General features: G+C 53.5%; 1 protein-coding gene across 1 annotated transcript in view; it reads right to left on the bottom strand.

Annotated features, from left to right (window-relative positions):
• FGF18 (fibroblast growth factor 18) overlaps positions 1-22,542 on the bottom strand; it is a 74,927-nt gene extending 52,385 nt beyond the window's left edge. Inside the window, exons 1-2 of the mRNA XM_032992731.2 lie at positions 22,230-22,542; positions 21,885-21,921 (exon numbers count right to left, since the gene is read on the bottom strand). Coding sequence (XP_032848622.2) covers positions 21,885-21,921; positions 22,230-22,261 — 69 coding nt within the window. The 5' untranslated portion in view covers positions 22,262-22,542. The remainder of the gene's footprint in view (positions 1-21,884; positions 21,922-22,229) is intronic.
• Positions 22,543-24,529: the final 1,987 nt, after the last annotated feature.

Genomic DNA, 24,529 nt, shown 5'->3' with positions numbered 1-24,529 from the left:
TCATATAATTACAACCAGTTTACAACTGTTTATTCTTGTACCAACAGTGTCCTTCAGCTCAAATACTACTTTTCCCCCTTGTGCTTCTCCTTCTGATGCGTTCAGGCTATTCCCTTTCTCAGTTCTCTTCCCGACCTCCATTTCACCATGCCAGGAAAGGAAGAAAGCCAAGCACCAGACCACCTCCACCTCCCCTCCTGTGCCTGCCCTCGTCGCAGAGGAGCTCCTGCCCCGCACCGAGGCCGGGTGCCAAGGTCTCCCTCAGCACAGGCCCTCGCAGGAGACATCAGCCCACCATGGGGAGACACCCAGAGCTCTCCCCCCACTCCTGCATGGATATGCTCTGAAACTGAGCCCCTCACTTCTTTGACTCGAGCGCTTTCAAGTTGCTGCAGTACGTGAAATTCAAGGATGTTTGCTCTTTGTTTAATGCACTCTTAAGTGAAGTGCATGTAGGGATGGAGCTGGAAAGAAGAAGGAAACGGGGTGATGAGGGGGTCAAGCCTGCCCGTCCCATTGGATTTCAGAAATGTTAAACAAGACCCAAGGAGAAGACGTTTCCAGGGCTTGGAAGAGGGGACATACAGCTCAGCGAGGTGACACATACTTGGATCCAAAAGCTGCTCTGCAAGCGGAGCCTCCATTTCTCCGGAGAGCTGCCTGCTGCATTCAGAGAGGCCATACATTAAACCTCCTCGGGCAGTGTCAGAGCTTCGGTCTCTCCGAAACACACAGCCCCTGAGAAATAGGGCTACCTCTCAGCTAAACTCCCCAGCACCTCCCCAAGATCCCGTCAGCTTTCCAAGCCGTGTACCACCGCTATCCAGCTCCCCCCTGAAGCAACGTGTCCATCGACCCTCAGCTGGCAGACAACAGTGTTACTGGGCCTGGCATGAAACCATGAGGAAAGCGGGAGGGAGTGCCAGAAAAATGGAACCTGAGAGAGTTTGAGGAAACGAATGTTTTATGGCCCATCAGTCAGTATTTGGCCATTTTCTACAGAAAGATGATGCCGCCTTTGAGAAAACCAAATTTCTCCTTTTGATGATGGAATGAGCCTGAGCCAGAACTGTGAAAATGCACCATTTGTGAGATGGTGACATTTTAAACTTGTTCCACCCTGGGAAATGGCTCAGTCTGGGGAAGAGCAGGGTTTCAGCCTTGATTAATGACTTTTAAAACCCCAGCTGTACTCGCGTGCAACCAGAGGAAGGGAAGGCGCCTCCAGCCAGCGCTGCTTGCCGGTGGAAAGCCCAGCACAGGAGTGTTGCTCAAGTGCCGCAGTGCAGCTCTCTTAAACAGGCTCCAACACCCCCCCGGCCTCCACATCTCCACCTGCCTCTGCCCGCCCTCATCGATTCAGAGCCAGGTCACTGGCTGCAGACCCCAAGACACAGTATTAATATAATTACCATCAGCAACGGCAGCTCAGCAGCCTGCGAGAGGGAGCCCACCCCTCGGGCATCCATCTCCCCCCCACAGGAGCCTGCGTCGTGCCATGGTGCCGCAGCACCGAAGGGGCCAAGACTGAGCCACCTCCCAGCACCAAAAGGCACCTCCTTCCCACTGGGACCAGTTCCTGCTGCCTGTGCTAACCAAAGCAAACCAACCCTGTGCACCTCAGAGGCAGGTGTATCTGCGGGACACTGCCTCTCACCACGAGCACTTGACAGTTTTGATTCTCCAGAAATACAATTCAGACCTTAATTGTTTTTCTTATTTTTCTCCAGTTGTGATATATCTTTTTTTTTTTTTTTTTTTAATTCAGGGCTGGTATTATTTTACTACAGCTATCAATCAGGCAATGAGCAAGCAGGGCTTTTTCTTTCTTCCTTTCTTTCTTTGTCTTTCTTTTTAATGCTTGTTATATCTCTGCTACATACTTCCTCTCCACACAGAAATATCCCTTCAAAGCTTGATATTATTGAGCAGCTTTCAACCATGCCCAGCAGAGCCATGTATTCTCTGCATTTGTCTGGCCTTTGTTTCTAGGAATGAAATACCAATGGCTGAACAGTGTGACTTCATTTCACTCCTTCATTCCAATACTTGTTCTATTTCTATCCCACTGGGTCAAACTCACCTATTGTGAGACCTCACCGATTTCAATTACATCAGGGATTAATTTGTTCCATTGCGTTGAAGCTGTTAATACAATCCTTGCTGGCTCTAGATTAGAAAAGGCACGGTGGAGACCTCCCTCGCAGGCAGTGTGTTTAACAGCGGTCTTGATCTTCATTTTTGTTCAGTGGTGGGTTTTTTTTTTCTTTCCTTTGTGCCCCTTCGCCCCTCTTTTCACAATCTTCCCCTTCCTTTCTAAATTGCCCTTATCAGAACTGGGTGGTCCTTCTGACTTCCACTGCGACTGGCAAAACGTTGCCTTCCAAAGCCGCTGCCCAGGGCTTGCGAGGGAGGTCGGTGCTGGAAGGAAGGTCCGACCTAAAGCCACCCGACGCCAGGCAGACGTGACCGCTCCACCTTTGGCACCTCATCTCCCCCAGGATGATTTCGGAGGGTCACTGCAGGTCCCCGCGTACCCAAGGGGATCTGCAGGTGCTCAGTTCTGCAGCTCCGACCGTTGGCTGACCGTCAGTTGACCGAGGTCTCAAGCGGAAAACTGAGATCCCCCGTGTAGCAGATGGACACGCTGAAATGCACAATTGTCGAGTAACTCTGGTTGTCCTTTCGGGGGTTCCCAAACTGGGACACAAGATCACGACAGAGCTGTAAAACCTCCAGCCCTGTGGTCTTGCAGGACATCTGGGATACCAGTTTAAGGCGATCTCACCAATCCTGACTCTCAGTTGTCATTTATCCACATGATTTTGTCTCAGGAAGAGATACTGATGCAGACAGACTTGAGGCCCCCACGGGTGCAAAGCTGTTTAGCTTTGCTCAAGTGCTACAACTCTGTCCCACAAGATCCACCGCTTTTCTATTTTAAAAAATCCAACCACACCTCAGTGAAACTATATTTTTAGGAAACACTGTGAAGATTCCAGAATAATAAGAATGGGATTTTCAAAAAGATAAGTAGGGGAAAAAATAGAGGATAATATTAAGATAGAACCAAATAAACAGCTCAACAGATTCCTCCCTTGCTTACTGAAATAGATTTCATTTCCACGGTGGTTCCATGAGGTCACCTCAGGCTTCCATGGGGTATCTCCATGCAGCCTGGGCTGCAGGAAGTTGCAAGGGTTAATGCTGTAGCTGCCAAACTCACCAGAAAGAAGTTGAATAGTCTGGGTTTCAGGGCTCCAAATTTGTTCCCATGTTCAGCACCCAGTTTTCCAAAATATACAACATTCCCATTTACTACTGCACCCATATTTTTTTTTTTTTTTTTTTTTTACTGGAAGAAACACAGGAATAAGCTGGACTAGTATCACCCAACTGTTTATTTAGCTCTGCCACTTGCCTTAAATCTTGGCGGAGCCACCCAGGGACAGGGTGAAGCCCCCACATCCCCTCCCGGCACCGCCCCACCTGCCATCTCCCACTCCAGCCACCCGCTCAGGTCTCATCGCCTTTGGTGCCCGACATTGCCTGAAGAGCTTTGTGACTTGTGACTACACAGCCTGGACCTGGACACGTGTATGACCACGGCAACCCAGAGCTCGGTGCCAGCAGAAAACCTCACACCTCCCCAGGACTGAGGCCCCACTGCACGTACACTGCTCTGGACACATCCGACCATGCACATCAAACCCACCCCGAGACACACAACCCACCAAGGTAAGACAGGATCGGCTCTGGAGGATGTGTTACACTACAACAGACATCGCAACAGTTCCGATCTGCAAAAGTCATTGCTTCCACAAGCCTAAACTTTCCAAAATATTCCCCTTTATGGTTGAAAACTACCGTGGTTTTTCCCCAGATGTGGAAGAGCTAAGCTCCCGTCATTGCAACTTCACCACAGTTATTTCCAACACTGTCAAGTTCAATGAGGGCAAAACAAAACCCAAAGCAATTCCTGCCCTTCCCACCGTACCTCCCAAGGGGTGTGCTCTCTGCTCGAGGGAAAGTTTCAATATCTATTAATTCCCCACACGCTCTGCTGACCAGTGGTAACATCCTTCAGGCTTCACACGGGCCATACATGACCCAGGATCCCCACACAGCTCTGTGCTACTGCCACTGCTCCTCGCTGCCAGCACCAGGACGTAAATATTTTTCAGATGTAGTTTCACACCTGTGTCCCTCCCTGCAGCACGGGTACTGCTGCAAAGAAAGTCGCAACAAGGCTTTGCAGAACAGACCCAACCAACCTCTGTGAGATCATGGATCCATAAAGCCAGCAGTTGGATTTGGGGAGCCTGGCACGCTACAGCTGCCTCCACTACCTTAACAAAAAAAAAAGTTTATTTTCCTTATGGAGAAAATGCTTCTGCTGAAATATACCGCCCTGATATACAGGAATTAAAATATTCAGCAATTCAAACTGTTGCAAGTAGTTGTCTATTAGAGTTTTTGAGCAGTTGAAACAGGCATTCAAGAAACAAAACCTCGAGAGGAAAGCGTAAAGTCTCTCCAGCCCAAAACACAGTAAGAGCAAAGCCGGTCCCCGACAAGGCAGCAGGCAGCAACCCATGTCTGAGCACGTATCACCCGCACGGCGAGCCGTGCAGGAGGTCCCTTTCCAAGCAGACCCAGCAGCAGCAGCCAGCGTGCTGCCAAACGACTTAAAAGCCTTTACACAAGGCGCTGGGAGCTCTGCAAAGGTGAGAAATGAGGGTGAGGGGGCTGCTCCTCTCCTCTCCCCGCTCGTCCCCGGGGTGCTGCCGGCCGAGCACACGGTTTGTGCCCATTGCCCTCCGCTCCTCGCCCCCTTTCACACGCAGCGGTGGGGGAGCCCGGCTTGGCCACGCCGGGTGGGTTGCAGCAGAGACCAGGGCAGTCCTCCCAGCGGGGTGCTCCTGGGACAAAAGCTGCAGGCACCCCACTAAAAATACTTACCAGCAATTTGTTCCTCCCTTCAAACGAGATTTGAGCCCAATTACCGAAAAACCTGCCAGGTTCAAAGCACTCCTGACCTTTTCTCTCCTTCCCTCCATCAGCAGCAGCTTCCTACTGAGGCAGATGCTCCAGTTGCAAACCCGTTTGGCCACGGCCATAGGGCAGGGCAGAAAACCCGAGCCCACTCCCTTGAAACCAGTCATGGGTTTTGCAGACCCTGGAAAGAGGCAGTCATTCATCCTTAGGACTTCCGATGCCGATTTAAAGCACGGGCCCATCAGGTCAAGGTGACATCTCTGGCTCTTCTGCTTGATACCAGCCCAGCCGGGACCTCCACAAAAACAGGAGCAAAAGCACAAGACATGAGAAACTCAAGCGATACTTGGGAAAACACCACTGTCAGAAGGAGACAGAAGATCACCAGAGGCCAATCTCCCCATAAAAGAAATAAACATTTGTAGTGGCAGCACCGCAGCAGTGAGCTGTTGTTTACCCTGGTAGCTCCTCTCATCCCAGTCCCCTGACATGTCCAAGGAACACAGATCCCTGCTCCCACTGCAGAAAAGCAACTCCCTCTAGGGTAAAACATGGCAACTGCCGAGCAGAGCACACGAGTTCAGGGCAGGATTTCTAAAACACCTTTTTCCATTGCATTTGCAAAGACAATAGAGATGTGGCTAACAACTGTCTCCCTGGATAGTAGCTCCCAAGCACTGATCTCACATGAAAGGTGGCTTCTCCAAAAGCACACAGCTGATTCAGCAGAGATGCCTGGAGACCCTATCGAATTATCCCGTGCCACTTTTCCTCTATCAAGTTTCCTCCCTGGAAACCTTTTGCTAAGATCCAACCAGTCCCACTCATGCTTATTCTGGCAAGATAACACCTAGTGACCCTACACAGGAATGGTGCCAAGGGGAAACGGACCTCCTCAGGTGTCACTGCTCACTCATCCCATGATTTGGCAGCCGCTACGCAGTGCTGGGATATAAGAAAACGGTTGTGACCAAGGACAGGGAGGTTAATCCATCTAACAATAACTGGAGGCCAATCGGGGGATTTGCTGAAATCGCAGGAGTCATTCTGCTGGGAATGCTTGTGCTGCTGACACCTCACTTCTGTCTTGCACTCATTTCACTAGCCTGCCTCCAGTTTTTTCAAGCCTGCTTTTAGGACTGGCTGACGTTAGCTGTTTGAGACCTAAAATCCCTCCCCTCCCCTCCTACATTTAGAGTTTGTCTCTTCCATCACTCAGCTGAGCATCTTCTTTACTCCCACCGCCTCCAGCACCGCTCTGAAGGGAGATGTTTGCAGGTTCAGGGCAAGTATCAAAGCCATGTTAAGGAAACTACCAAAACATCACTGGAAACTGGAAAATGCACAGCACCCTCAATGGTTACATGTCTCCTGAACATCAGCCTGCTAATATTAGTTACTGAGGGGGAAAAGTCCTGCCTCTCGGGGCTGATCTCTCTTCTCAGAGCCTAATTACAACACCCGATGGGGACGCCCAGCTTGGGGGACAGCCTCTCTGGGCTCTTCATTCTGACCCAGTGAAATAAAGCCTGTGACAGCAAGGCTGGTGTTGCTGAACGTGTCTGACACATGGCAGCATTACAAGGGGTCACTGTGGACCTGCCCTTCCCCAACTGCCAGGCTGATCCGAAGCTTTTAGTGTCAAAACAGGAAAAGGAGTGGTATGTGAAGAATATAACTGCAAATTTCAAGCTATGATTCACAGAGACAGTGACTTCTCCTCAGGTCTAAAAACCCAATAAAACACCGACCATCACTGGGCATTTCCTTTTGTCCTTCCAGTTCCCACTCGTCACTGATGCTGGCGATACGTACTGACATATCCTCCGTCCTTGGACTTCACCCACCATATCCAAATAGCCTACCAGATGAGCCCTGGCTTGGGATACTGTTGGAAGAGCCAGCGGCACAACCCTTTTTTAAAAAGCAAAGTACACAGATGTAACAAAAAAAAAACAACCCAAAATTCACAGAAAGGGGACAGAGGGAAAGTAAGATTCATCTGCCCTGTTCATGCAGGGGCCCTGAGGTGCCCAGTGCTGCTTGTGCCACAAGGAAGGATTAGGTATGGAAATTATGTTGGAGGCTCCTGAAGAGGACAGAGCAGGGAACTGGGACAACAGCACAGCACAGTCCAGCACGAGACCAGCTCCTGGGAAGAAGCCACTGGAGCTCTCTGAACCCACTGGGACTTGTTAAAGGCAAGGTCCCAGGGTAACAGTGCTGAGGAAGAGCAGTCAGGGTGGAAAGTGGAGCAGGCCAACAAGCTACTTAAAAATAAATGACGATCTGTGAAATCACTGCCACAGAGATGAGCACCCTCTTGTCCTTCAAACAGCTTTTCCCCATTTCAGTTGCACACTTTGCCAGCACATTGCTGACGAGTTTCCTTTTCCTCCCCCCAAGTTACCATGACCAAGCACCTGCAATATTAGAGTTGTTCCTGCATAGTTCTCTTCCCATGTACATTAGAAACATCTTTATTTACAAAAGTCTTACACGCTATTTCTGGAACAGGGCTTTCCAGAGATGATTTTGATGAGTAATTCACTTATTTGAAACATAAGATGCAAAATTTTTAATTCGTCTCTGCAAGGGAGGTATTTCCTTTTGATCTTGCTTTATGCTCTGCTTGCTTTGCAAAGCCTATTTCATGAACTGTAAGGCAGGATGGAGGTCTCTGGATGTCCCCTGAACCCCAAATACATCACCACGGGATGGTGATGATGTCAGCCCTGCTGGCATGGGAGGTGAATAGAACCAATTTCTCTTTGAAAATGTGCTACTTACTTTAAATAAATCTCTTCAACTTACCTGGGAAGACTCACTTCTATTTAGCAAAATTCAATTAAAGTCACCATTAACAACCACCTTTCCCATTTCCTATAATTTCTCCAGGGAGTCCCTAGCTGAAACCACGGTCTGAGATGCTGCGCAGTAACACGCTGCAGAGCTTCCAGGAGCAATCAGCAAAGCACGATTTCACACCGAAAACACCCTCAACATAAGACCAAGATGTTCAAAAACGGCTCAGAAGTTCACATTCAAGTGAAGAAGATGCATGGCCAGCTCCAAAAGCTTCCAGGGAAAACAGAAGAGATGGGAACCACCCCTGTTTCTGTGTTGGCATCCCAGATGCTCCTCGTCAAGCCCGGCACTCTCACAAGCCCGCAGAGAAGCTGCCGACCTCTTCCCCCCGTGCCCTGCCAAAGGGGGTCAGCAAACCGAGGCCCGAGAGGGACGTAAGTGCCAAAGCTGGTCAAGGGCACGTTTAAGGAGATGTATTCCCGCACCTCCCAGTTCACTAGCGCCCTCCCCAAACGATGCCCCTGTGCTGTCACTGGTGCTTTCAGCCTGCTGCATGATGCTGAGGGCACCGGCAGAGTCACTCGCGGTGATGTGCCGCGATACCTGCCAGCACCATCCCGGACATGAGAAAAATTACTTTGGAGCAGCAACTCAGGGCTGCCAGTCACACCAGCTCGGTACCTGCTAACAAAAGGGTCGAGCACCTATTTGGTGCTCCCTGATTCCCTTTATAAAGCCCTGCCGCCACAGTGTCCCCTTTCTGAGGAAGCCAGAGGGTACTTCGTCACTGCCTGCTCCTGCTTGCGGACACAAGTGGCCGATCAATTCTGCTTAAACAAGTCACCCTCCATGCACACCCCAGCCTGCTGTCCTGGGCTAAAAGACTCTGCGAGCATTTTCACTCTGACTTATCAACTCTGCTCCAGGCTGCTCCATGGCGTGTCCACAAAATCCATCAGCCATTAAGAGGAAGCAATAAAAAAATACCCCGGCTGGGTCGGTGCGTAAAGGCTCTTCCTCCACCACAGCCAGCCATCGCCCCATACCTGCCAACAGCCACAAAATTTCTCCTTCCCCAAAAGTTCTTTGAAATACATTCTCAAGCCCTATTATCTCTCCTGTTTATACCACACTCCCTCTATTATCAAGAAATCTCCAAGTAATTTATAAGCCCACAAGCTCCTGCACTAACAGGGCAATAAATCACATTTATGTACCCCGTCGCCTACTGTTCGGAGGGCTGCGGTGCCGAGCCTGCCGGCCGGGCGGCCACGGGGCCGGGCGAAGCGAGGCGGCAGGGAGCAGTCGCCGCCTTCCCCAAACCCTCCACAGCACACGATTTGTTCAGAGGAGAAGGCAGTTTCGTTCCGCATTGGCCAGATGTTTATTTTTTAAGTATCCGGGGAGGATTCCAGCCTGTGTCCTACCTCCCTGTGTTTTCCCCATCAGACACCAATACAAGCACACAAAAGAGGGTTTTCTTTTTACAAAATCAAACCAAAGGAGGAGGATGTTTCTGGCTATTTTCCCCAAGGAAAGAGGTTGCCCATTTAATAATCCCTAAATGGGCAGTGGGTTGTTGGGCTTTCATGTGTGCCTCTGAACCTCCCCTCGCTGTGCCAGGTCGCTGGTTTTCTTTTCCACGGAGTTGCAAAACCCCTGAATAACAAGGTTTGTGCATGGAAGTGCTGACACAAACCTTAACTACAGCATCCTGAACATGATACCAGAATAAGGACGCTCCCTGTGTGGCCCAGCGTATGGATAAATAAAGCATTTCAGCAGCCAGCGACGACAGATCATAAACCTCCACAAGCATAAATACCAACAACAACCCAAAAAGATTAGAGGGCTTACGGGCGAGGCAGGCTGGGATGATTTAGAGTTGGGGTGGAAGGGTCATTATTGCTGAATAGGTGGGGGCGAGCGGGCCAAAGAAATCAATAAACCATTCTGCTCCCAGGGAAGGAAGGGGCCACGCTAATTGTGCAAACACACATTTTTCCGTTTGAGGCTGGAGATCTCCGGCTCACCCAACACGGGTGGCTACAGGGCACTCGCACCGCCTTGCCGAGCAGCAAGGTCTTCACCCCGAGACACGCGCCCCAGGAGCTCCGTCCCTCAGAGGAGAGCCCACCTAAGCACCTCACCGGGTGCAACCCGCTGCTGGAGGCAGCTTCAGATGAATGCAGACCCAGGCAATGTTCATCTCCAGCTCCATTAATTTCATTTTTTATGAAGTTAATCTACAGTTGGGATAAGGATCTCAGTTGCTTTCAGCATCACGATCAGGTGAGAGCTCTTCTAGCACGCGGTTCCAGCACCATACAACCGACCGCCAGGTCCTGCCAGCACTGGTTACCTTCAAGCACCAAAGACAAGCTTTGGGCCCAACTTCACCCCTGACAAAATAACCACGTTTGCAGGTTGCCACGTGTGCACTGGAGGTGGATGTGGCCCCAGAATTAGCCACAACAGATCACTGCACCCTACAGCGAGGACGGACACAAAGCTTTGCAGCCAGGTTTCCAGGCACACGACTGCTGAGCCGCAGAGTTCAAAGGCAACAAGCAATTCCTCCTTTGCCTCTTCTCCTGCAGTCTTCCTCAGTCCCAATAGTTCCACCTTTTTTCCCCATTTTCTTTCTAGGGAACAGAGCAATGACAAAAGACAGCAGCTTTGGAGAGTGAAGCCCATTCACATACAGAATAAAAAGATACGATACAAATAAGTAACTATTTGTACCTAAAAGCCCATCTTTGGGACATATTGCAGGAGGTCATTCGGGGAACCAGAGGACAGTGGCAATGCCTGTTATTCCCATGAAGAAACCCGAGCTCACAAGCACGGAAAGGTGCAAGCGGTGACGATCTTCACACCCAGCTAACCAGAACTGTGAGCTGATGCTGGTGGTAAAAGCACAGGGAACTGTTCTGGTCCCTCTGCGTGAGCCAGTCTCCTCCTCTGCTGCTTTCCAAAAATATTTAAAGAAAATGCTGTTTATATCAGTTAATAAAATAGCCCGAAACCTGTCTAGGTCACGTCAAGCTTACTGCCTGCAGTTAATGGATTTCAACTTTACTTGAGATCTTGAGAGTTTTTAAAATCAGTAATTTCATCTTCCCTCCAGAAATAAATTCCTCAATGGTTTCACTGCGAAAATATTCCTAGGAACAGACAATTCTGCTGCTCATGTACTAAACACTGCACAGGGGAAAAAAAAAAAAAATCAGATTAATATTGAGCCTTATCAAAAGTATGGCATAAACCATGTGTTGAGTTTAATCCAAACCAAACTGTCAATCTGCCTTCAGGATCAGATATAACAAACATGTGAGCCTAGGGCCAGAAATGAAAAGCACGGTTTGTTTTCTAATAGAAGATTTGTACCGATCTGTATTAGTTGTGCTCCTGCATGGAAATTTTTACACTGTAAATGCCAGACAAATAGGATTTCTTATCTTTCTGCTTTGTTGGGTTAGGGAAAAATTTCATTTGGTCTCCGTTAATTTAGATTGCAGGTATCCCATTTTGAGGGAACAATTCTCAACAAGTTCGGAAAAGAAATCCTTTCTGAAGCATTTTAAATAGGAGAAAGAAAAGAAAGAGAGACATTACAGCCACTAAAACACCTTCTGAGGTTTGGCCTGCTGCATCCCCACACAGCTTGCGGGTACCAGGGAGAGCCCAGCACCATCACCCATCACCAGCAGTGGGAAAAATGTTGCTGGGGGGAAATTCAGGCCAGCCGTGGGCAAGCCCGGGAAGGAGACCTCATGACATGAAGCTGGAGATTCCCCAACAGCCCTTTCTTTGAACCGCCAGCATTCTGCCCACAGCACCGGGACGCCGTAAAGCACCGTGCTTCGGCCCAGACCTCCCCATCATCCCCCTGCCCTCCGAGCACCCTTCTGCGAGGGGACCTGCCAGAGCGGGCCAGAGCCCCGCGGGCACCCGGCACACAAACGGGGCCAGTGAAACGGCACGACCAGTTCCCAGTTTGGCCTGGGAATGCCTACAGCTCCCCATCCCCCCCCAGGCCCACCACCCGGCTAACAGAGCGGGTTCGCAAGCTCAGCCTTGCTGGCCCTGTGTCAGAGTTAGCACAGATTTTCCTTAGAAGTGAAACCCCCACAACTTAACCTGGTGTTCTTCAGCTTTTTGGCACGCACGGTGATGGCGCACGCTGGGGAAATCAGGCTCCCAGAAAGAAATGGAAACGGCACAAATAAATTCCATTTTCTTGTTTGCTAAATTCAAACGGCAATTAAATTCATATTACCCACTCTTTTAACATAAACAACACAAAAACAAGCCCTCTGCCTCTCTGGCAGACTATTCCCATTTATTTGCTCCCTCTCCAAATCAGCAAACGCAGCCTGGCCAGCCCAGGAGCTGGAGGCACCGCTGCAATGCTCACGTTAGCGGGGTCCAGAACGAGGGTGATGCTCTCGGGGTGCCTCGGGGCAGCCCAGTCCCGTCCCCCACTTTGCCAGTGCTTTGGTGGCTCAGCTGCACCTACGCAGGTTAGGGGGGGCAACCCCCCGCAAAGCTCCGGATCAGGCACCTCACTCACTGCATCCGCACCTGCAGACCTCTCAAAATTCAGCCCTGCAATCTAGCTATCAGTTTTGCCACAAAATCATCAGTGTGGCCCGCAGGTGAGAAGAGTTCTCTGGCAGGGGCTGAGATAATGCTATTTCAAACTCACAGAATAACTACTCCATGTAACGCGGGCAGAGCTGCCCTCGCTCCTCCCTTCCAACCTGAGACGTACCAGCTTTGCTGATCACTGAAAACCCCGACGTAGCGACACGCACACTCCCTTTTGCACTGCAAAGTCTTCCATCCCTGCCTGCTCCATGGCTAGGCTGCCTTCTCGCACAGCAGAACACCCAGCACGGAGCTCCACATTCAATTCCAGGTGAAGTTTGAAGAAGAACTGTCTGTCCCCCAGGATAAAAACGCCATGTGTGTGCGGCATCAAACATCATTCCCGTAAAAGGCCCCAACAATCAGACCTGCTGGTTTTTCTATTGATTGCTGGGGGGCTGTTTGCTATTCTGATCTCAGCTGGTCGGAAGTCTCCCCAATCACTGCAAGGTCGCGACCACGGGGTCAGAAACCTGCACTACATACATCATAATTTATTTTACAGATAATCAATACCACACCGCACCATGCAATCTTACAGTACAGCCTCACGTTGAGGGACTGATGCTACTCATACAGGATGGTAACCTTAAGGCCTGGCAGCTTATGGGGGTCAAAATCAGCTTTCATTTTATAGTTGGAAATCACAGCTGGAAGTAGAGCATGCACCTCACTCGCTGTTAGTTTGTACATTCACATAATTGAGTCAAATTCTGCCTACGGTTTGAATCCAACTTGGGAAAGTAAGTATCAGTACCTGTTCAGATTTGTACCTGAGAATTCGACAGGAGAAGCCCAAGGAGCAGCACGGTTGGTGGATCGCCGAGGGCTCGCAGGGACAGAGGTGACCCCGGTCCCACCCGTGGGTGAGGGAACCCCTGGGGTCGCAGCGCCAGCTTCCCAGACCATCCCTCTCTTCAAATGGATTAACCACCACAGAGAAGCAGCAAAATGCCCTTCTACCAATATTGTCCTTCATCGCATTTTCTAATTTCTATTCCCAGGGCTCCATACCCCGCCAGCCATGCCCACGGTCACCCAGCACGCACGCTGAAAGCCCAGTTATTTACCGGGCTTGCCAAAGCTGCCTGCATTTGTCTGTTAATTCTGGATTTCTACAGAAGAGTAGCTCAGGATCTTTCAAAAGATACGACAGCTTTTTAACAAGCTGTACTTAAAAATTTTGCCAAAGATAGTTTTTTAGCAGGAAAGAAAGGGATTTGTAACATGCAGCAGGAGAAAGAGGAACTGAGAGGAATATGGATTGCTGGAAATGCCTTGTAGGAAGAACAATCCGTTATTAATTGCTGTGTTCTGGTATTTGTATCCATGCCGTATGCAGTTCCCTGGGACCTTCAGCAAGGTTTAGCATTCACCAGTCCCGACGTGATTTGGACTGTAAATGTTAGCAGAGGAATCACAGGGCACGCCCGGCTCCCCGCCACTCCGCTTCCCCCCAGCGCCGTCGCCCCGTTGCTGCAGGATCCAGCCCCGCGGCCTGGCCACTGCCTGGAGCTCTGCTTCTGCTCGGGACAAGCCCCAGCACCCCCAGTCTGCCCCAGCGCACCCGGGAAGGCACTGCTTCACCTTCCACCTTGGCATGGGGCGAGCCCGAGGGCCCAGCTCTGCCTCATCACCCATCGTTACCGGCCGCATCGCGGTGAGCAGGACCCGCCGGGCTGTTCCCCACTGCCTGCTGTTTATCCCATTTCAACTGCTCCCGTGGCCGGGGCTGTGATTACCCAACCCCGCAGCCTCAGATCTTCCCCCTTGCCTCCCAGCTTGCCTCCGAAGCAAAGCTGACCTCAGCCGGCATGGCCAGCAGGCTCGATGGGCATGCACTCAGCTACAGCCTTGAAGCAGGAGCAGCACCACCCTGAGACCGGAGCTACACGCAGGAGGATGCTTTTAAACGCTGTTATTGCACTCTACGGTCAGTGTGTTAAAGGCACTTTGGATTTCCTGGCAGCACGACCCCTTTTTCACTGGCGGCAGCAGCATAAAGCAGATAACCTCATGAAAAATCAAATGCACGCAGCGAGCAGGGCGTGAGTGGAGTTTGGCAAAGAGCACGGTGCTGTGCCAGGGGAGGATGTGCTGTCGCTACGTGGAAAACACTGCCCTGTGGTTTAGCTTGAAATCCAGCTGTTTGTGTGGGCAAAACAGGCAGGGAGGTGTCGGAGCGCTGCCCAGGGAGCCCAGCCCCGCACCGAAGCGAGCTGGCGAGCCCGGCGCCGGGGGGCACGAACCCCTGCGCCTGCCCCTGGCCAAGCGGGGAAGATTGGCACGTCGGCTCCCACCCACCGCAGCCCCCGCCGCGGCAAGGAGCTCGCACAAAGGGAAACACGCAGACCATGACAGGCTAAGCCTCCTCCTTCCTCTCTCCGTTCCCCTTTCTTTCTCTTCATGCTATGGTGAGGCTGCTGAATGCCAATAGGAAAATACTTTGGCAGAGCCAGACAGTCTTTTCTATTTTTTTTTTTTTTCTTACTTTTCCTCCAGCTGCTTCACTGGATGCCTAATCCTCCATGGACATCTGGAGAGGTACCAGGACACAGGAGCGACATACCAGGTAGGCAGCATAATGCACAGCTCTGCATAATTTCTGGCTGTACCTGCTGTTACGGCACGGCAGGTGATCAACATACAAAAGCCTCAGGGAAGGAAAGAAAAAGCCATAAGGTTCAGACCTGTCAGGGCCACACACTCCCACGTGGAAGCCCCCCTGGTCTCAGCAGCAGAGCAGGGGAAGGAAGGTCACTCCGCAGCAGAGCATCAGGGGGGCCCTTCCTGCCACCCCACCGGGGCTGTGCGTGGGGCTCACGGGCAGGAGGGTGTGTAGGCACCTCCCTGTGCCCACAGCTTCCACATCCCCCAGCACGCGTGGCGTGGCCCAGCCCAGACTTCCCAGAACCGGAGCAGTTTGCTGAGACCCTAAGCAAAGGTCCTGGCAGCAGGTATTCATCCTCGCATCCCCCTGCCAACAGCACCAACAGCAGCTACTCCTTGTCTTTCCCTTTTTAAATCATGCTGTTCCCTGAACACATTCTTCACCTGCTGCTATCACAACTGATAGCTCAAGTGTCTGTATCTGGGGAAAATCAAAGCGAAAGCAGCTATTGCTCTGCAAGCGTGGAGGGAGGAGAGCGCACGACAGGGGTTTTCCCAGCTTCTAAGAAAAGGAAGAGACCCATAAAAATACTCCCAAGGATCCAGGAAAGTAGCTTTATAGATCCAAAAAAATTATTTTCAGCCCCAGGGGAGTCTTTCTCTTGAGCTCAGACGGCTGCAGAGGAGGAAGATATCCACTCGCCCAGCTGACCAGCTTGACGCTATCAGCTTACAGCAAAATCAAATATTCTGAGTGGCCACCTGAGTCCCCCTGATGCTGCTCATCCTACCTGAGCCCCCAGAAGCCCTCGGCAGTCACCCCCCCGCCTCCCCCTCGCCAAAGGACCCGCCACCGGCTGCATCATCACGTCCCAAATGCACCCGCAGGGCTTGGGAAGCATCACCCTTTGCCCCTTCCACCCTTTTCTTTCCTGCCTTGGTACAAGATGGCCAAGCCACTCTACAAGCAGAAAACAAGTGGGGTTTGAGCAGGCACCCCTCCTGCGAAACCCAGCACTGCTCCAAAGTCAGCATCGCCCGCCTCCGTCCAGTCTTGGACGTGCCAGGTGCAATAAGGAAAGCAAAACGGACAGTAGAAATAACAACCACGATGCGTTCAGCTATCTTGAACAGGGCAAATCTGAACCCTGCACCTACTATACCCTTCTACATGCTCTCCTCAACAACACCCGAGTCCTTCTCTGTTAGCCCGAAGCATTTTGCACATCTCTAGAGCTCTGAAAAGTCAAACTGCAATACAGTGCAGGTGCGCAGGTCGAAGCCTCCACGCAGCAGCTCTGCTTTGCTGCCCATTGCCACAACCCACCCAGAAAACGTCAAGCCCCCAAATGCTGAAGGCGTTCACATTTGTCTCTGCCTCGCTGGCTTTGTCCTTGCAAAGCTCCCTGTTAAACGTGCGTTTGAGGGGTCTTCTGGCAGGGGACCTGTCCCAGCACACTGAAAAGGGCTGGGGACTGTGGGAAGCGAAGGCAGCACGTGCCCAGGGCAGGCAGCCGCCAGCCGCCGTGGGGGGCACGGGCTGGGTGCCCCCATCTGTGTGGGAGCAAGACCCACATCTGTGCTCGCCCCATGCTAATCTCAGCCTCGCTTCTCCCATGGGAGAACCAGAGCGTGCATCAGCCCAAGCGCCGGGCCGCTGCTGCTCAGCAGGGCCGGGCTTCCCCGCTCCAGCCCAGGCAACTGCTCCAGCGTGTCTCCTCGTCCCCCACGAGCCTGAGCTCTCCAAAGACCAGGAGGCAGAAGCAGAGCACGAGGGGCAGATTCAGGACACAACTCTTTGTAGACCAGTGCAACGAGTCAGCAGGGGGGAATCAAAATCCCTTGTCGCAAGCAGCATAGTCATTTCCTGGAGAGCAAGGGGGTTCTGAAGAGGAACGAGCGATTTAACATACAAGCAAACCCTGCCTCTGCGGGTCACAGACAAGCAGAGCCACAAGAGCAGGAACTGCATCTGCTGCCACGAGTCCGGCAGCAGCACGGACCCAGAGCTGTGGACCATCTCATCAGCCCCAGCCCGTGATGGGGTCATGCCCTTCATCAACATCGCTGAGCTCCTCCTCCTCTAATTAAACCAGGCTTTGCTTATGCAGTTTCTCTCGTCTTCTCACTGCCTAATAATTAAGAGTCGGCTGCGATCAGAAAAATCAACAGAAAACTTCCCAGCCTTTCCCAGACCGCCTTTGCCATGTTTTGTCCGTCACAGCATCGCTCCCGTGTGCCAGCAGCCCCGCACGAGCGCGGGGTGGGCCGGCTCGGGAGGCAGGGGGGTGTATTGCAGCACGGCAGGAACCACGGCGAGACAAGGCTGGGAAGAGTAACCCACTCCAGACCTTTTCACGGAGGAGCACGACCTTCATCTGAGGGGGGTTCAGACACCCTTGTGGAGCAGGCGGGAGGTGCCGGCGCGGGGGGGGATGCTGTGCCGAGGACTCGGTGGTCCCGGGCCAGGCTGAGCGGAGAGGGGGAGCGCAGGATCTCGCCGGCGGGCCCCCCGCCGAGTCTGCGGAGGTGCGGAGCGGCACGCCGCATCGAAATAGCGCCTGGCCTATCCCACAGCGGGGGCTTCGAGAGCGATGCAGCGATGCCCAAGTCCCCCGCAGCCTGGGCCGCCATCTCCAGACAGATGCTCGTGTCACCCCAAGGCGGTGGGTGCCCACCCGCGGGGGGGTGGGGGGGTGGGCGTGAGAATAAACCCCGCTGGGGCCGCGCGGTCCAGCACCCCGCCTCCGGTGCCAGCCACCAGCGCTGCTGCCAGGAGGGCAAGGGAGCAGGGACCCCTGGCCCCAGCACCGCGTCAGGCCCGCAGAAGGGGCGGCTGGGAGCCCCGGGGCAAGGCAAGCCGGGCTGTGACAAGGACCACGCGCTGGCTTGTCCACCACAGTGTCGCCAGCGCCGTTCGGCAGCGCTCGCGGCCAACCACCCCCGGGGGGAGGATGGCGGCGGAGGAGCAGACGGGGGAGAGGGGAGGGAACCGCTCAGCAGGCTCACGCCTCCGACATGTGCTGCGCACAGCTTCGCCAGACCGCAGGATCTGGCTCACTGAACGTGTGGAAGCAACACTTCTCCGTGTCTCACTTTACAAAGCCCCAAACAATAACGGTCTGTCGCTGCACAGGAGCTTAGGAGAAACATAAGTTGCTATTGGCATGGCGCACGGCAGCCTTCCTCTTACACAACACCAGCAGATGTGAAAATAGCCCGGTGCTGCCTTGAGCGTGCTCCTCTGACCTCCTGTTTGCTTCTGGATCGGATTCCAAAGCTGGATCTTAACCTACAAGAGCCATAAAAGCAAAGGATTTGGCCCTATCAGAGACCTCTTCATAATCTAAGACAGATGCGCTTCATGCAGAAGAACACGCCGAGGTTTACCAGGGCAGGGAAGAGGCTGAGGCAGCACCAGCCTCCGCTCGACGGCGTGGCCGGGGCAGCCCGCGCCGGCATCGCCCCGCAGCCGGGCTGACGATGCCCAGGGGCAGAAGAGCTGGAAGCTGTCACAAACCAGGGCAGGACCCAAAACCTCGCATCCTACCGCTCGCTGCCTCCAGCCCCTACCCGACCCGGCGAAGCACCCGGAGCTCCTGACGTCCCGTGTGCCCGATGTCCTAAGTGCCACCAGGGCTGCCGGAGCTGGCACAGCACGGGAGATCCCCTCCCTCCATGCAAGGGGCTCCTGGGGTTTCTCACTCCCATGAAGAGCAGGGACTGACACCAAAGCCAAACCTGAAACCGCTCCGGGACATATGGAGGGAAAAAGCACGTGGAGGACAAACTGCTCCTGGAAGTGCGAGGAGGCAGCGGGAGAATTAAACTGAAGGATGCAAAAAGATAAGCAACAGAGGGAGAGTTTAGTAACCAGCGGTGAAAGGGCGTCCCTAAGAACAACCTACCTAAATAAATTAATCTCTCCAGTGTCCCCAAGGATATTCAGTGTCCCTGCTGCCTTCGGGACTGCAGAAACCCCAAGCAGCAGAGGAACTTCCCAAGATGCAAGAGAAGGAAACAAGACAGGGATATTGCTGCCACGGGGGAAGGGACCCAAGAACGAGCTGTTCCCCTCAAAGCCCTGCAAGGTACAGGGCTGCTTCTCCTGGCCGTGCCAGCACCCAGCGCCTGTGCTCCAGCAGCGCTCCCCTCTGACCTGCCACGCGCTGTTCCCTGGTGTCCCTTCGTGACAATGTCACCCCACAGCAAAGCCCTGGAGGAGTCTGGCTCGTCTGGGAATCTAAATCCGGCTCCTGAAAACTCCCGTCCCTCCGGCCTCCCCACGGACCGGGCTGGGCGATGCCTCCCCGGTGCTGCCACAACCCACCCAGGGGTGATGCTGCACCCCACCCAGGGGTAATGGTGATGCTGCACCCCACGGGGTCACCCACGGGCGGCTGTGGAGGCGGGCTGGGGCCCCACCACAAAGCTTTCAGCCAGCAGCTGAGCTACCATACCACCTAACTGCAGGCAGCCTGCATCTCAACGCACCGCCGTCTTTGTACAAGAGGAACTACTAGAAGATATAAAATACCTGAGCCGTGGTATTTCACTCCAGAACACACATGCTGGAGGGATTTTTACCTTTGCATGCAGAGCCACAGGGTAACAGTCAGCAGCAGAGGAGCGTAATTCTAAGACTAACATGTAGGACGACCCACTGATCATGGCTTGCACGGGAGGGTGAAAGGTGGCCTTAGAATATAATCCATTTCAGGCGCTCTTAAATCTCCCCAATACAACACAGAGCCCTTTAAGCAAAACTAAACAATTTCCTTTAGCCTAAATAAATATTAAACCTAAGTGATGCCTTAATTTACTCCAGTTCACCAAAGGCTAACTCCTACCCAAACTGATCATTATAAAAGAAATCCTATAATCCCTCGCTCCCATTCAGGCTCAAAACATGTAATCCCGTGAATAAATCCAGAAAGAAAGTGTAACAAAATGGGCAATAAAAACTTACAGCGTTCACATCTTTTCATCTACCATTAATACTGTAAACACTCACTCGAAGGCCCTTGAGTATGACTAATCTAATGTTTTGGCTCCCAACGCTAATCGCCGACAGAGCTCGCCTCTCGGTGTAACACCCAGCGCGATCCACTGCCCCTCCAGCCGCGGCCCAGGACACCTCGGCAGCGCCTACCCGCAGCCAATCCCCGCCTCAAACCCCGCAAAATGCTGCAAAATCAGCACGAAAGGGAGCAAGTATGGTTCTAATAGCACCAGAGCGCAGAGTTTTTTTTTTTTTTTTTTATTATTTTATTGCTTTGGAAGCCTGCAAGCTCCAACTGTATAAATGCCAATAACTTCCCAAGTTTTAAGGCTGCTGAAGTAAGAGATCAGATTTTAGCAAGTGCTTTCCAGGCAGCCAGCCAAACTTTTTCTGATTCACTAAAAGCACCAAAGGGAGGGGGAGAGGGAGGGGGCTGAAGGGCTGATTAACTTCAGTTACCGCACAAGCGCAAAAAAATGTCTCCCCGCTGCAAAGGGTGCCGTCGCTGCGAGCCCTGCGCAGCCTGTAATTCCTCGGGCTTGAAAAAAAAAAAAAACAAACAAAAAAAAAAGCAAAAAAAAAAAAAAAAACGCACCGGAGAAATACAGCAAACGCCTTCCAACCGCAGGGTAATTTACAGCTGTGGATCCTCTCCTGACGAGGAGGCTGCTCCGCCGAGGGGAGGCTCTGCTGGTGTTAGGTTCGAGCTGCAGTTTTCAGAGGGGATGAGAAAAAAAATGTGACCGGGGATTTTTTTTTTTTCTTTTTTTGAGGGGTGGGGGAGCAGGAGCTGGGGCTGGTTTGGGGTTTAGCTTGGCCAGAGGGCTGGACCCCCCTCTGACGCTGCGGGGCTGTGCTGATCCAGGACCATCCCTCGCTGCCGTCGGGTACCTGCAAGAGGGTGAGCAGGTGCAACCCTGGCCAAAACACGACGTGGGGCCGAGGGGGGGCCCGAGCGGCCCCCGGCCCCGGCGGGACGGCGGGGCTGGAGCCGCGGGGGCAGCGGCACCTGCTCTGCCCGCTCCCGCAGGTGGGCCAGCCCCGGGATGCTCCGGCCCAAATCCCCCATCCCCGGGAGGTGCGTGGCCCCGGGGCTGCTGGGGGGCAGCGGGAACCCCCCGGGCACCCCCAGCCGCCGTCCCCGTCCCGCGGGCGCCTGGGCTGCAGAGCCTCGCCGCTCAGGGTGTTCCTCCAACGGCTTCATTCCTGCCGAGGCAGGATCAAAGGCAGGATCTGACTTGGAAGGCTTTCTACTGAATAATGGGGAGGGAGCACGCAGCCTCCTTCTCCTGGCGAGGGAAAGTCGTGTTTTTCAAAGTATCGGTTTTTGGGAGTAAGTTCCTTAGGAGGGGGGAAAATAAAAAAAAAAAAATAAAAAAAAAAAAAAAAAAGAAGAAGGAAAAAAAAAAAAAAGAGGGCGAGCAGGAGAGCGCTTGCTCTTCCAAGGCAAGTGCATCAATCAACATTGTGCAAGGAGGAGAGCGCAGCACTCCCTCTCACATCATTAGCCAGGCTAATGCGCTCCAGAGGATCCCGCTACGGCGGCTACCGGCTGCGCCCCGGCCCGCGCCCGGCCCAGCGCCCGCCGTGCCAGCCGCCACCGGCGGGAGGGATGCCCCGTCCCCGCGCGAGGGACACTCCGGCATCTGGCGTGGGGATGGGTGTAAGACGGCTGTAAAAACTAGAGGCGGGGGGGGGGGGAGAGCAGAAAAGTGAAAGCCCTAGCCAAAACTGCCTGGCACTCCGAGGTCAGCACGCCGCCTTTGTTTCTATTTTACAACCAAAAGCGAAAGAGGACAGAAAGGGCACGTACCTGTACCTGAAAGCACAGCAGCAGGAAATGTAAACATCTGGAGAGGAGAAAAAAAAAAAAGCAACAAAAGATCAAATGATGCGGTAAAATGGTTAAAGTTGATTTTTTTTTTTTTCTTTGTTTTTATTTGCAATTTTTTAAAGGGCGCAGAGCGATGCTCTGCTTATCAAAAGGCTCGGGTCCCGATTACCACCTGATTGCAAGGAAAATGCAACCGGAGCCTCCAAAATGAAAGTTTTTTTTTAAAAAAAAAAAAAAAAAGAAAAAAAAAAAAGAAAAACCAATTTAAAAAATGTTAGAAAAAAATATAAAAAAAAATATTTTAAAATATGCCATAATCCTTACAGGCAAGTGCAGGCTGAGAGCAGTGAATACATCGCTGGGCGAGGAGAGGGGGGCGGTCAGTGGCTTCAGGCTAGCGGAGTGCAGTTCCCCACCGCCGCCCTGACATGGGAGCGATCCGGCCGGCGAGCTCCGCTCCGCTCCGCGCCGCTCCGCGCCGCTCCGCGCCGCCGAGAAGTTGTGGTACCGCCCGCTTTGCCTCCTCCGAGTGACTCGCTTAGGCATCAGCTCTCCTCTCCCCCTGTCTCTCCTCCTCCTCCTCCTCTCCCTCTCTCTCTCTCTCTCTCCGCCTTTGGGGGGGATGAAGGTGCTTATTGTCAGTAACTTCCGATCATCAGCAAGTGCCCCCCCGCCCGCCCCCCCCGGGCCAGCCCCGCGAGGCGGATAAAGCCTCTCCGCGGCCCCGCGCCCGCACAGCGCCGCCGCCGCCGCGCCCCGCTCCGCGCCGCTCCGCGCGGGCGGCATGGCGATGCGCGGGGCGCGGAGCGGGAGGCGGGACCCGCCCGGGCAGCCCCCCGCGGGGCTGGCACCGCCTGCGCGGATGGGGCACCGCCTGCGCCGCCCGCCCGGGAGGGCAGGGGCGGCCAGGAAAGTAATTTTTTTTTTTTTTTTTTTAATAAGAGCAAAACAAAAAGGGGGGGGGGGGGGGGGGGGGGAAGAGAGAGGGCTGCGCTGCGCCGGCCCCCTCCGCGCCCTCCCCGGCCCGACGGAGCGGGCAGCGCCGCTGCTCGCCCGAAACGCGAGGAGAAAAAAGAGAAAAAAAAAAAAAAAAAAAGTATTTAAAAAAAAAAGACAAAAAACCCCACAAGCCCCACCAGACCGGCTGCTGCCCCGCTCCGCAGACACGTGTGAGCCGCCGCCGCTCCCCCCGCGCCCGGCCGAGCCGCGGGGCCCGGTGCCCGGTGCGCTCTTACCTCGGCGCGGGCAGCAGCGCGTCCCGGCCCCGGCGAGCCCCGGGCGGGCGCCAGCGGGGCCCCGGCGCGGCCCCCCCCCCCCCCCTCCCCCCCCGGGCCGGGCCACCCGCCCCCGCCGCCGGGGCCACCGGCCCGGCCCCGCTCCCCCGGCGGGCGGCTGCCGGCGGGGCCCGGTTCCCGCGGGCGGCCGGTGCTCCCCGGGCCGCGGCCGGCGCTGCCCGCCCGCTCCGCACGCTTCGCCTGCCCTCCAGCGGCCGCGCACCCGCCGCGCACCCGCGGGAACATCGCTCCCCCCCCCCCCCCCCCCCCCCCCCCCGCCGTTTATTTTTTATTTTTTCAGGTAAAGAAAAAAATTCACACGCCGAGAGCGTGCGGGAACGCTCTCCCCGTCTCTGAAAGCTCGTTTATAGCAGACAAAATGCCAGGAACTGTTAACCTCCACGCATAGTCGAACTCTCCGAAGAGCGCCTAACGTCAGTTAACACCTTATTAAGTGAGAACATAACCATAGCTCATAACTCTGAGCTTTCCAAATTCTCCACTCGAATAACAGCGCGCATCGGTGCAGCATGTCGGGCCCTGCTGCTCCCACATCTGCGGGGACCGAAGGGCTCGCTCCCCCCCGTGTTCTCAGCCACAAATCAAGCAGCATCTTTAATCCCTGGAGTTCATCACTGAGGACCCTTCAGACACCAAATCACAGTGTTTTCAGACCACAGTTTCAGGCCCAAAAAACGTTAGCAAGTTTGAGAATGGTGACCAAAACAAGTTCTTATAAAACCACCAGCACTAATACACGTATGCGATATATCTAACGGTCTTCACACTTTTGGTCTCAAGGATCCACAAGTGAAAACAAACAAACAAAAAAAATCCAAGCCACTGTCAACTGCTGATGCCACCACCAACATCAGTGGCACCACACATCCCCGTCACAGCGGCCCCACGGCACCTCCCACAGCTGAAGGCTGTTTCCAAGGTTGGCCAAGACCATCAGAGCCACTTTCCCGAGCCCTGCGGGTTGAACTCACCAAGATGCCCACACAGAAACAGCAGAAACAGAATTTGGGGACTCGCAGGATGAGAGCATTTAGCTTAGATGTGAAAATATTCAATATATTCCTAATCGTCATCTGTCTTTTTTCCTCAAAGTGGTTTGGGTGGGGAGCAACCCAGCCTATGCCACCTTCTGTCGTTGGGCACTGCTCAGTCACCCACGAGAAAGGCACCCCACGGCATGGGGAACAGCCCAGCGTTTCCACATGCATCAGCCCATCACCCCCCCCAGGCCAGTATCTGCCACCCAAGGAGACCCTGCACAACACACACCGCGGTTCTGCAAAGCCAAAAGGCAATAATTCCTCCCCGCCACTCGCACTCATCCGCAAG

Source organism: Tyto alba, unplaced genomic scaffold (genome assembly GCF_018691265.1).
Source record: "Tyto alba isolate M040663 unplaced genomic scaffold, T.alba_DEE_v4.0 Super-Scaffold_17, whole genome shotgun sequence".
Taxonomy (NCBI): Eukaryota; Metazoa; Chordata; class Aves; order Strigiformes; family Tytonidae; genus Tyto; species Tyto alba.
Note: the sequence above shows the minus strand (reverse complement) of the source record. Positions and strands in the feature narration are given on the sequence as shown.